The 14,762-nt window shown below is 34.3% G+C and overlaps 1 protein-coding gene across 5 annotated transcripts in view; it reads left to right on the forward strand.

The window, feature by feature from the left end:
• LOC136847463 (uncharacterized) overlaps window positions 1-14,123 on the forward strand; it is a 583,447-nt gene extending 569,324 nt beyond the window's left edge. For all 5 annotated transcript variants that reach the window (XM_067119194.1, XM_067119199.1, XM_067119196.1 and 2 more), the window contains one exon: window positions 7,247-14,123. In XM_067119194.1, the coding sequence (XP_066975295.1) occupies window positions 7,247-10,473 (3,227 nt within the window). In that variant the 3' untranslated portion in view covers window positions 10,474-14,123. The remainder of the gene's footprint in view (window positions 1-7,246) is intronic.
• The last annotated feature ends 639 nt before the right edge of the window (window positions 14,124-14,762 follow it).

Consider the following 14,762-nt stretch of genomic DNA (forward strand, 5'->3'; position numbering starts at 1 on the left):
GAGAGAGAACGCAAATATTTCTGTAGTTCCTAGAAAAGCATTCATGTAGCCTTAAAAGCTACCAGTTGGAACCTGCTAGCATATTTTGACACCGATTCTGTTGTTTTCTGAGTTCACTATTGCCGTTCAAAAGCACCCTAACCCCCTTTTCTTTTAATAACATTGTCAGCAGTTTGATGAATTTTGCTGTTTTACTGCTGTCTGCCTTTAATTTTATTATTGCACTGCACTGAAATAAGGTGGACGATCCATCGGCTGAGGGTCGGTCACTTTGCCATTCCCAAAAAGCCACGGTTCCACCAGTCGGTAATATACTTGTACGGAGCGAAGGCATATAATTTTTTTTTTTTATCAAATAACAATCTATTTCAATGGAGTACTTAAAACATTATTAAATGTTTTAAGTACCTCAGTGATTTTGCTTTATCTTGCATGATAAATATTGCAGAAATCATTCCCGTTAATGTTAACTAAAGGCTTGAGGATGTTTACCAAGTATGTGTGCTGTGTCAAATGCAGAATGTTTTAGCGTACCTAAAGAATTGCAACATGTGTAGCCTACTCACTTTCAGTTGTAACTCATTTTAATTATAACTAGAATGATTCTGCTCAGTGTGTTATACAGCTATACATGATCTTAGCTGCAGCGTCTCACGGTGGGAGTTGGTGGGTGTGGGTGGCAAAAGTCAAGGGTGAGATTAAAATAAAAATGTTTTTGAATTAGTAGTTCTTCTTCTTCTTTTTTAAACAAAGATGCTGAGGTAATATTGCTCAGTACACATGGAATTTGGATATAGTCATAATTAGGTACAAAGCACCTGGATATAGTAACATTAATTACAAATGAAAATGAAGCAGGCTTAACACGCCGTGTAGTTGTAGTACACGTTCTTGAGGTCTTTGATAGCATCAAAAAGAATTCGTTTGTGGTTTGACGGTGTGTCTGTTTTATGTGTTACTTTAGAAGTGGCGAGAAGGATGGGAATAGATATATAGGTTTATAATCATAATAACCACAACTTTAGACAAAAAGAAGCACGTGGGTGTTGCTCACTTGTCAGCATTTTCCGTTCGTGTTCTGCTGAAATATTTGCTCCTAAGTGGCAAATGTGGAAGGTTTTGCAGGACGGAAGAGGTGATTATTTGGGGACATTCGAAAGCCCGACTCGGTAAAATGAAAAGGGCTTACGCTTCGTGAGGGTGAAGAAATGAAAATGTGTGGAATCAGAAAAACATTATTTGAAAGAAGTTGATGTGTGTCTTTGGGAACAAAAATAAAAAGAAACCAACATTCTTTGTGGAGTTCCTTAAACATCAGTGTGCCTTATAGTTTTGTTTAATGTTAAAATGATAGATAATAAAAAATAGCAGAAAAAATATTAATTGCAAATTATCAATTAAAATTAATTACCCTTCGAATTTCCTCCATAATGTATGTAAAACATTGTGTATATAACATTTTGAAAAATAGAATTCAGTTTTTACAATTAGCATATCCAAACAAGAACTACATTGTTATTTTATCTCGTTTCAACGTTACATTAAAACAATGTAAGAACCATATTTGTTAAATACAAATCTACAATTTAGGGAACTGTCTGGCAAAATTGAAAGTAAGATTGATAGGAAGAGACGAAACAACTCAAAATAACCAGAAAATGTTTGCGTACAATAATTATGATTATGCAGTAGGTATGAACAAGTGAATGGATACCGTGGTATACTGTTGGTGTGTAAAAATGATGTGACGGATGTGTTAAAACGTAAGGCATATGATTGGATAGGGCCCCGTGGGGATGGCAACAGTGGTACACTCGACGGCTTCAACTGTTCTGTCAGAACTGTACGTAACATGACTGGATTTTGTAGAGATCAATGTTGTTCATACTCCACTGAAAGAGACCTATACTTTTCTCATTGTGCACGTGCAGTATCTTTCTTCTCCTCCTGCTTCCAAAACCTTTTATCCTAATGTTAGTTGCAATTTCTCTCACTGAGACACACACATTTATACATATATATTTATATATATATATATATATATATATATATATATATATATATATATATATATATATATATATATATATATATATATATATACCCACACACATACAGGCAGTCCCCGGTTTATGACGGGGTTCTATTTCTACACTGCGTCATAAGCCAAAAAATTGTCGAAAATCTTCAAAAATCCTAAGAAAACCTTACTTTTAATGCTTTGGGTGTATTGAAAATGATGTAAACTGCATCTTTATTGAGTTTTTACCATAAAAACCTCCAAATTTTTATTTTTCTGCCATTTTATAGCCATATTTCTTCCATTGGATCGGTGTCGTAACCCCGGAACATGCATCGTAAACCTGGAAATAATTTCTGATGAATATATTTGAAAAGCGTTGTAACCTCAGAACATCGTAAGACAGACCTGTCGTAACCCAGGGACTGCCTGTGTGTGTATATATATATATATTATATATGTATATATATTATATATATACATATATATTATATATACATATATATACATTATAAATTATATATATATACATATATATACATATATATATATATATATATATATATATATATATATATATATATATATATATATATTTATATATACATATATATATATATATATATATATATATATATATATATATATATATATATATATATATATATATATATATATATATATATATATATATATATATATATATATATATATATATTTATATATACATATATATGTATATATATCATATATATACATATACACACACACACACACACATATATATATATATATATATATATATATATATATATATAATATATATATATATATATATATATATATATATATATATATATATATATATATATATATATATATATATATATATATATATATATATATATATATATATATATATATATATATATATATATATATATATATATATATATATATATATATATAGCCATACTGTATTGCAAACCACGAGAAAATTACTGCATTTATAAATTGAAACTGGTCGTTCGTTTATCACCTGTTGTGATTGCAAAATCTCTCTCACACTCATGCCACAGGCATATCCTGCAGCATTTACGAAAACTTTAATTTTGTAAAAGACGGGCACATTACCTTATTACTGACAATGACAGTAGTCTGTGCATGTCATTTGCTGAGTACTTTCTCCATTGAAGCCTAGTTGTCTTCTGTTGCCTTCCAATTGTTTTTCTTGTGTTCATCAGCTATCAGCAGCTAATTTTTTTTAAAACTAGACAGTCATTTTACGATGTATATTAATTTCTCTTGAAACATTTGAGCCATATATTTTTCTGATGCCTCTTTATTGTTTATGTTTATTTTACCTTGACAGTGAATGCAACCCAATTGTCTTTTTGTTGTCCCAACCCCTGTGTCTAGCAGTTATGAAGGGGACCACATTGGAAACAGGATTTTGGGTGGGGTAACCAAAAGTAATGGTAAATACTGCATATAACAAAGTAAGCATTAGTATATGGCAGCTGATGTGTAACTGAAGCCCAGCAACGATGGAAAACTTCGTTGGGTCTGAAAATATCCAGAAACCTGAGTAAGAGAATTTTGAAGTTTTTATTGTCTAAAATTATTTCATCAGAAAATTATAAATTACATAAGCTTTTTTGGCACATGGGAACTGTTCACGCAAGAGGTCAAGAGTAATCTCTTATGGGGTTGTGTTTTCAGAGACCTTGGCAAGATGAAACTTGGAAAACAGTTGAAACTTTTGCTCAGTGCACTACTAACAATTTCAACCCAGTTGTCACATACGTTTTCTTGAATATCTTTTTATATATCAACTGTACCTTCTTGATATTTTGGCGCAGCATGTTTTGGACCCTCTGGTAATTTTGGGCAATATAATGAAGTACCAGAATTTATTGATTAAGGTAAGTTACTCTTGAATTTTTTTCAATTTCCTCGGCATTCGTTGTAGATATCCGAATTACCGACAATAACCATATATACTGTAAATGAACCATGAGGTTATAATAATCTCTCAGAACAATGAAATACAGTTCAACTTTAATGTATAGACTAATTTGGATATATAAAACGTAAAAAGCCATATCATAGTACACTCTTCTATTCATAAGTTTCAGACAGAGAGAAACGAGTGGGCGGGGCTTCTTCTCTTTAGCCAAGGCAAGGACAGGTGTTTGGATATCTACAACGTATATTGAGGAAATTGAAAAAGTTCAAGAGAAGACTGCCTTAATCAATAAATTCTGGCGCTTCATTATGTTGCCCTAAATTACCGGAGGGTCTAAAACATGCTGTGCCAAAATATCAAGAAGATGCGGTTGATATGTAAAAACATAATCAAGAAAAACTATGCGACAACTGGCTTGAAATTTTTAGTAATTGGCTAATATCTCTTATTTATAACTTGCCTCTCGTTGACCATAAGAAAATTTTTCAGTCATCATCATACAACTACTGACACTATTTAATTTGATTTTAGTGATAAATTGTATCAGCATAGTACGTGTATTACAACTACCTGTTAATATGGAAACGAATCACTGCTAGAGACATTTCCACATCTTTGTAGCCATATTTATAAAGGATTAATTCAGTCATAAAAGAATTGAATGAATGAATCATGAAATTTTGCTTCATTAGGGTTTGTTTCATGACAGATTAGTAGCTTAAAGGGTAGGGTGATAATTTCTTGCTGCCAAATCATTTTGAACTGTCAGTTCCAGAGGCCATATGGTAAATTGCAGCTTTAATAAACATAGTTCCATTAATATTTTGTATGTTAGGGAAAACTTTGGATTTTAAAAAAATTTAGATATTTCAGTAATTGCTTTTTTTTCAGTACTTACCTTAAGAGAAAATACCGTACTTACATTTCAGAAATATGCCCGAAGATATCTACTGCTGCCACATTTAATCTCAATGATCTCAGATCATTGTGGGCTGCAAAGAGGTAGTTACCTCTAATACATAATCCATTTTTTGCGAGACAAAATGGAAAGACCATACCTGGGATCAGGCCAGAGAGACTTTGCCATGTTTGCAAGAACAGTGTTATCTGTGCTGCAGAGTTGTAAGAAGAAAGTAAAAATCTGTAAATTGGTCATTTGAGCACAATTAACTGTACAGTAATTAAATACAGGTTAGGAATATTGGTGTTTTTAAAGTTTGAGTGCAGTGACCATAAAGAAAAGAAAAATATGGTAGCCTTGGAAGTGCATGTTTGATGTTTCATTATTATATATAAATATACTGTATATTGACAGTTCATCAGAAATAGATAAAAAATCTATCCAGTGGCTGCTTGAATATATGCAAGATGCACTCATGTTCTTAACTAACTACAATTTATGCTGTTTTTTTTATATATATATACAAAGTATTTTTGTGGCATCCCTCCAAACGACTAATGGCCATAACAGTATCAAATAGACTGGAAAGCTGACTGTTTAGTCTGGTAAGACTGCAGTGACTAAATTTGAAGTTAGGACTGGGAGGAGGTTGTTTTTAAGTCACCAAAATAAAATAAAAAATTCATGGTAAATTATACCAACTTTCCACTAGTTATCCAGCTACTTTCACCACAGTTGGTACTACCTACACTTACCATGGTACAATTGGAGAATTTTACTGAAGGTATTTTGCAAAATTCCTTTGTCCCCCAAGACCTGCAACGCATTTTGCTATTTTCTTAACATCCCTTCCCCCTGATATCTTCTTACCTTGCTGTCTAGCCTCTTTGAATTTGCTTGGATCCAATTTTCACCACTCATACAAGAACAAGCCCCTTTAGAATATTCTTTTCTAATTTAACTTACCATAATAACCAACTACTAGCCATGCTGTTGCAATTTTTATTAGAATGGTGAATCAGTAATGAAGGACTTCCACAATGAAGTATTCAGGGGTTACAAGTATAATATCCTGGGGCTATCTGTTGGTTGTCATTTGCATGTAAACTTTTTTGCTGAAATTGGCGTTTAAATTTTGTTGCTTCACATCAACTGAACTTTCTTACTTTTGCAGTTTTTTTATGTCAGTTGTTATCAGTTTTATTACTGTATTATTGTTATTATAACTGGTAAGTAGTTTATTGATGGCAGTAATTTTCATTGATCTGAAACTTGTACAACTTAACTAAAGAATTTAATTTACCTGTATGAACTCCACTGGCGTGTATAATGCATAAAATCTCTGCACCCAGTTGATTTTGCTGAATATTTAATTTTTTTACTTTTATCTTTCAGTACAGGAATTGTCAAAACATATCTTTACCGTTTACAGATAAGTAGGTACTGTAGTTACTTTTCATTTCAACATTAATTTTTGTTTATTACAAGGGACAGGTATAAAATAAAATTTGTAGACTTTCATTTTATATAGATTTATTAAGGTATACTGAATATTTTCAGATTAGTCCTGCTAATGTACCATACAGTACTTAATGAATTACAGATAGTTATTAATTTCTTCTTTAAAAAAATTTGTCTGTAAAAAGGCAGATCTAGACTTGGTAGACTTCCTCTTAATTTTGAGATAATACTGCCTTATTTAAACAATAGTACTGCAGTGACAATAGTCACAGAACATTTGCTTCTTAAGTATGTACAGTTGGTTCTCATGAATGGTTGTCAGATTATTCCACTAACTTTATCTCTTAATTCTGTATTTATTTTTGACTTTTTTCAAAATGATCTAGCAACCGGTGCATAAAGGTTATGAAATTTTCATGTAGTTGACAGGTAACATAAACCTAGTATTGTACAGAATTGCATTGGTTTTTATGAAGTATCACAGAAGTAATACTTTATTTTAACATCTTAGCTGTGGAAACTGACTGTAGTTTCTTGATGAATAAATACAGTGTTGTTTAAAGCCTAGGTGATTATCAGATTTTATAGTTTTGTATATATAGTAGTTATTCATTTTAATTATAAAATAAAACCTTGGAACATTTTTATGATATGGTCTTCCCAAGTCATTGCAACCTATGTATATGATGCCATTGATTATTTTTAGTCTAAATTTTTTTTTTCATGTGCTGTACATACTGTGAAACATTGGTAATTATTGGGGAGAAAAATTGTTTTATGGGGATATGCTGTGCTGTAATTTGGGCTTTATTTAGACAATTTTATTATTACAGCTTTATTTAGACAATTTTATTCTTTCATACTTTTAGAAATCTAATTAATAATATTTTTGCAGATACGGAATCTGGAAGTGGTGACGGACTCCTAGACTTAGATACGCCACGACCTCATTTGCCCGACTTGGTCACTCACAGAACGCCATCTACACAGTTGACAGTTGAGAATGTCCGGCATCATGATCAGTTGATGCAAGGAAAAGAATCTGAAGGTAATGATCCCAAAGTTGCCAAAACTGGCATTCTTAAAGGTGGAAAATTGTGGAAGAATGGGGATAGCAAGAAGACTAAACCTAAAGTGGAAGTTGAAGAAGTTGAGGAACCACGTCGCTCAGTGAGATTCTCAGGTAGAGATGAATATAGCATGTTGGAGAATCTTCCTCTTGACAAGATACCACTAGATGCAGCCAACTCTGCCACACTTGCCAAATTCATGCCTAAATTACGGGAGTTGGGCATGTTGCTTGGAGAACCTCGTGATGACTGGCATGTTGAGTTAAGTCCCATTAATCCTGAACCTGAAGGTAGTGCTGGAATAGCAGGCTTTGACCACCATCCTCCACTGGAAGAAGAGAAGCAACCACCTCCACAGATGGATGATGAACAGATTAGTGAATCAATGCAACGTTATGAAGAAATGAGACGCCGGATTGCTGCTGCTGAAGGACGAGATAATACAAGTGTGTGTAGTGATGAGTCCAAGAGTTCTTCTGATTCTCAGTCATCTGATTCTACAATGACAGAAACTAGAATAAGAAGATTAGAAAATTCAGATATGGCACACGTCGCAGGTGGTGTTATGAGAAGTAATAGTGAAGTCAGAAGAGCAATTGAGCACAATAAGCTAAGAAGGTCTCTTATTAGATTCTCTGATGCTAGGAAGAAAGACACAAACAAAAATGAAAGAAATGAGAAGGGTGAGACAACTTCTATTTTGGAAAAATTAAGGTGGCTAACAGCAACAGAAGATGCTACAAATGGGAATACTGATCAAAAAGACAGTGGGGATAATCAGGATGGAGATGGAACTGATGGACAAGAAGCAAAGAAAGAAATTGATCCCAAGGTACTGGAAACCATGGCTCAGTATCGCAAGTTAGCTGAAATGTTTAATAAGACTACATCATTACGAACAACAGAAATCCTTGTACCTGGTGATGTTCGAGAATGGAAATTAAAGGCAGACCTGTTTCCAGAGCAGAAAAGTACTAGTATAGATTCTACAAGTGAGGAATTACAAGAGTCTCACTCGGGATCCACAACACCAACTGTATACCAAGCCATACCAGTGGTTTCAATTGCTGAACTTGTAAGTGATGAAGATTGTGATAAACTCATTTACAGTGGTGGTGTAAGATATACAAGAGAAGGCACCTTACCACCAGCAGATGAAGGTGATGATGAACAGAAAGGTGTTGAACAACCAGTGGCGGCAAATGCACAAACATCAGATGCAAGGAAGCAATTCTTGTCTCAAATGGCAGGTCATACAGGAGTTCCACTAATTAATGGTGTTGCTGGTAACTCACGTGATCGTTCTTCAATGGCCTCAAATTCAGATTCATATACTTTCGATGATATTGATGAAGCTCTGCATGATGATCGATCGTCTTCAGTCCCGTCATCATCACAGTCATCACCCCGACTGTCTGGTCGCAGTGATATGGATGGAACAAGCACAACAGAAAGTGGATATAGTAGCAATGAAACAAATGGTGAATTGTGTCCAGTTAGTACAGCACAACTATTAGAGTTACCACCAGGAGGTGTAGATGTTGATGAATTAGCAGAGTTTGTACGTCAAGACGCAGGTCGTATGGAACGTCTTCGTCGACGATATGATGCCAGTGAACAAGAAGAATATGGTTTCAATAGAAGGCCATCAGTACGTGGGATCAAACCAAGGTTTGGGTCAACTACAGATTTACTAAATCAAATGGCAACACAGCTGGCCCCACCAGCAATGGCTCAGCCTGGAATGGCTGGTTCCCATATGACTTGGCCTTACAGGGATGCTGGTGATGAAGATGCAGCTCCACAACGTAGAAGAGCAGCAGCTAACAGAGCTGTTCTTCCTGCTTTACAGGAGGATATGCTTTATGTCCCTACATCTGACCTTTCTCCCCAGACTGCATCATCGCCTTCCACATCAACAGCCACAGCTACCTCGCTTACGCACACAAAGTCACCAAGAGTAGTTCATGTGTATGCAAGCACAGGAGATTTGAGAGCCCCACCACCACCTCGGCTTCAAGGTCCCCGAGAATCTCCACCACCTGATTTAATCAGGCCTGGTGCAGCTCCAAATCCCAATAGGCCTCACATTCATGTTTCAGTGTCCCAAGTACCTCTCCATGGATCTGTACAAAGTTTGGTAATGGCTCCACAAATGCCAACACCAAATACTCATGAACATCACCATCCCACATGTAGGAGACCTGCATCTGTACATGGCCACCTACCTCCTGATAATTTAATCAATAGAGGAGTACTTCCACCTCCCACTGTTATACGTCCTCATTCTACTCTTTCTCATTACCCACCACCCCGTGTTCCTGTTCACTATCATCCTTATGAAGAGCCTCCTATGCCACGATCTCAGTTTGAAGGAGGGCATCCTCCACTTGCCCAGCGAGGTTCTTACCCTGGCACTGTTCCTCCGCCTATTCCGACACCACATTACCAACCACAAGTAATTCCCAATGATCCAGCTCGATACCCCAATCCTCCACCGTATGGTTCTCATCCTCATACTCATCAGCAATTGGTTTCTCCAAGAGAAGGAGTGCCGTATCCAAGAACATCTCATCCCCAAGTGCACTCTGTTCCTCAGGTACCCTCTATAGCTCCAGGACCTGTACAGGTACATCAGTGTGGCCCTAGGCATCCACCTCAACCTAGAATGGTTGGCTCAGCAACAGAACCATCCTGTTCATCAGTTTGGTCTCATCAGCTAATGCCCCCAGGAAATGTGCATCAGGCTTTTCCTCCTCATCCTGTGTCTAGTCATTTGAGCTACACTACTCCTATAGTACCAGAAAGTGGCATCCCTGCTAGACCATCAGGCTTATCAGTGGGGCCCTCTATAGGACCCCCAATTGGAACAACTCTTATTAATGGTACTATTGGGAAGTTGGAAGGCATAAGGGACGAACGTGGTGTTCCAGAAGGAGCTTCCTCTTCACCCCGAGGGCCATCAGATCCTCAGTACCCTCCACCTCATGCTTCTCCTACACGTGACTCCACCATATTACACCGACATCCTCCTCCCATGAACATGACCTGAGTGGGAGTGTTAGTGTGGTAGCAAAGTGCATTCATATGTGGTTGATACCCCACCAATTCAAGTTCTGAACAGGCAAAGGCCAGTCAAGTTCTGGACAGGCAAAGGCCTAAGCCAAAATCCCCGCCTGGTACTGGCAGGTCCAGTCTAGCTAAAGTGGCTTTAGCCCACTCCTACAGCAGCCGGATATAAAATACTGACTTGTTGTAACTGCATAACACGAAATGCTCATTGACTCAATCACAAAAAATTTTTATAGTGTGAAAGTGTCAAGCTGCCATGTACAGTACTCACTTTGGCACATACTGTGTCTTCCTTGGTGATCTGTGAAAAGATAATCGTTGCCAAACAATTCATGACCAAAAGAATAAAACAAAGCTCTCGGTAGTGTGCACATCGCAAGATACTAAAACTATTTTGTTATGAAAATGAGGGGGTAAAGACAATCCTTTTTAATTTTTTCTTACCTTAGTGAAGTAACCTACTAATTGTACTTATATACAGTTTCTTGTAGGGTGCATGTGACAATATGTAGATGTTTATTATCATTGATGTAAATGATTACAATTCCATATAAAAGTGAATTTTGATATACTTAAGACAAAAAACTACTATATTACTTTTTTATAATTGGAAAGTTGATGCCATAACAGTTGCTGATATGCAGAGGTACAGTGATGTTGCAGATTAATTATTAATAGAATATTTTGTACACATATATTGTAATATATATTTATTTACTGTACATTTAACTGGCTGTTGTTTAAGAAATATTAAACACACCCAGAAAGAAATTTTCTTCAGCACTGAAAAGGTTTACTTTGAAATAGCTTTCAGTTAACAGTTTCCCTTATATTTCATTTGATCTGGCATTTTCTGTCAAGGAAAATGTTTTGATTTACGAGCTTCTTGGCTCGAAGTTTGTGTTTTCCTTACTTCAGTTTTCATGTAGGTAGAGGGGTCTGTCTTCTGGATTAAGAATTTACTTCAGAATTTAAAATGCTGAATGGATATGCTTGCTGGTTAATTTACAAGACTATTTTAGTTTTTATTTACCAATTTAGTAGCAAAATCCATATCTGTATCCCTTATGGCACCCTAATATCTGTCTTAAAATGTCGCAGTATTTTCATGCAGCGAAAATAGCTTGCGACAAAACCACAAAATAATCCCTCATCAGTATGTATACAGATGGCAGGAAAAGCTTTTTTTTTTCTTTGAATCTTGTTGCCAGAGTTCAAAACTAGCTATGGATTAACTTTAATGTTATAGTGAATAAAGGAAGTAAATACTGTAGTACATAATTATTTTAAGTTTGCAATTAGTGCTTTCATACTTTTTTGCTCAAAAATTGATGTAAAGTAAAACTCAGTTTTTTCATTATTTAAACTTATTACAAAATAATCAAACATTACAACCAAAGACTAGGTTTAGGCAGCTAATGATGAAAAATAAAGGTCTTGTACTTTTCATGCATTTCTGTCATTGACTTCAAGAATGGCAAACAAAGAAAAAACATCACTGTACCCAGTACTCAGCATCAAGTAACACCTTTTTTTTTCCTTTTAACATAAAAGAGCATGATAAAATTTTGTATTTATAAATAACATCATATCAGACTTCATTTAAAATATCTCAATGAACAGGTGATCCTTAAAGAGGTTTATATTGAAAATACAATACATGTACTTCTTTCATATTTTCTCACGTAAAATAATTTTAACCTTGATTTTTACAATTTTATCAATAATTTTAATAAGACATAACCATTCCATGTTAAACATATCTGAGTGAAATTTGTTCACGGATTATATAATTTTTTTAACTATTGGATCAATACTTGTTTTGACAAATGCTGTAATGCTTTTCAGATTAAGCTATACAGGTATTCATTCCCCTTTATGTTCTTAGCTACAGTACTAAGGATTTCATTTGACAATGACAGTACAGGATAAGCACACTATTACTCTCAAAACTTGCTAAGAATGCAATGTTGAATTTTACAAAGGCAAAAGTGCTGTAGAGCATTTTTTTCCTGTAATATATATACAAGATATTAGATCTTGAGACTGACTTTTTGAATAAATCAAAGGTTCTTTTTCTGTATTCTAAAATTGTAAAATTTTAGAATGGGAGAGAAAAAGTGACATTATTTCCTACATACAGCTGTTGTTAACCATGCTGTCATAGGTTATACAAATAAATGTACAGGTTTTGTAATACTGCACACAACTGGTAACATGTATTATATCAAACTGACAATTGTATCTTCTATCTGCTTTTGGGATTATGATTCTATTTTTAACTGGTTGATTTCCTTTTTTCAGTACAAATTTTTCAGTATTACAAATGAAAAATTAATGTACATTCAATGAAATTGGGTGGTGATCATTGTCTAATTTTTTTTTTTTTTTCTCATTGTGGATCTTCTAAGGCACTTAAATTAATTTTCGGTGCTAATGTCCTGCAATACAGTTTTGTAACAATATTTAATCAAATTAGTAGGATGGCAAAAGCACCTACATTGGTGTCCCCTACCATTACACAAATGTTACTACAGCAGCCACTGAGCGCAATAATATGCCCTGTATATTTTCATGTTGCCATACAAATGTTGTAAAGTAAGATCATATATACCAAGCACTGCATTTAAGTTGCTCTTTTGCAGTGCTATAGAATTCTGTTGAAGGATTTTATACTGTTTCCATTGATATGAGAGTAATGCTAAACTGCAAATGTGTTCATATGGTGTGTATGTTGTGTCTGATGCCAGTTGGGAGACCGAGTGATTTTAGGATGTTAATATGGCTTCACTATGCCAAAGATGTATTATAGATAGAGAATATACTATATAAACAATATATAAAGACATTTTATCATGTACAGTTTTTACTGTACAAAATCAAGCTTTCAATTTGTATTATTCATATGCCAAGTGCTATAGAACTGTGGATGATGACTGATGCCATTTCCAATTTTTATTTAAAATATCTATTTAAAAATATGTACAGTAGTTTAATGCTTTCAGGTTGATAAATAACAATATAATGTGAAAATTCCAAAAAAGTTTAGTTTCTTTCAAGATTTGAAATTAAAAATATTTTAATCTTATTTGTGTATAAAAATACACAAATTATGCACTTGACACTGAAACATACATTCTTACAAAATTATTCCTTGTGACAAAGTGTTGCTTTATACTTTGAAAATATTTTGTTCCAAACGACTACTTTTCGTAAATCATATCTATTACAGAGTACATCAAGTTATCCCATGTAAAAAAAAAATTCATCTGAAGTTCAAGTTTTTGTTGTTTGAGGAAAAACAAGTGCCAAGGTAAAGTATATTTATAGATATAAACCTGGGCTGCAGGTGGGAAGGATGTCAGTAAACAGGAGGGGAATCTTTTAATCAAAGAATATTTCTACTCTTGTATTTTACTCCTTAAAAACTGTTCTTCCTCCTCCCTATGGAAATTAGTAGCCCAGCTTTTATATAGATATCCTACAATCTGTTGACCAATTATAAACAACATGGAATGTACACAATTTGTAAATATGTCATGTAATTTTGTTGTAAGTAGGAAAGTAACACATTTTTATCATGTGTTGTACAAATGTACATCTTTCACTTGGAAGTAAATCTTCTGCAAATTTTGTATTTGATTTACCCATACCTTATGTTCTTTAACTTAAGGAAGGTATTATTGGGACTATACATAGAAAAAAAATTAGAAAATTGTCATGGGTAAAATTCCCATATTAAGAGGATTGAAATATAGTATTATGAGTATAATCAAAATGCATTCACAATTTACGTGAACTTTTCAGTGTTTTCAGTAAGAAAAATTCAGTGTTTGTATTACATGAGATATATTTTTTTCATATGAACCCATTCATCTTAAATTACCTACTCCATTAATGAGGAAATACACAGTCATAACTACTTACATTGATCAAGGTTATGAGATCTAATATACATGCCTGCATCAAAAAATAACTTTGTGCCAGATCAAAAACCATAATGCAGGGGAGGGAGGATTATTGGGTTTGTATGAAAAAATTTGGTGAATTAAAAATGGTTTTCCACAGCCACATTGATCACATATTGCCTAAGTAGCAGCCATTTATGTAGGACAGTGGAGCCATAACCTCACTGGTGTAGCCATGTGAAGGAATGATACTGAAGATCAGAAGTCAAACCTCAGTAATTCTAGCTGTGAAGAAGCACTCACTAATAACATGAAGCACAAATGATGTTATCTCAGGTAGACATGCGAGGTGACTAATCCA

Source organism: Macrobrachium rosenbergii, chromosome 16, assembly GCF_040412425.1.
Source record: "Macrobrachium rosenbergii isolate ZJJX-2024 chromosome 16, ASM4041242v1, whole genome shotgun sequence".
In the NCBI taxonomy this organism is placed as follows: Eukaryota; Metazoa; Arthropoda; class Malacostraca; order Decapoda; family Palaemonidae; genus Macrobrachium; species Macrobrachium rosenbergii.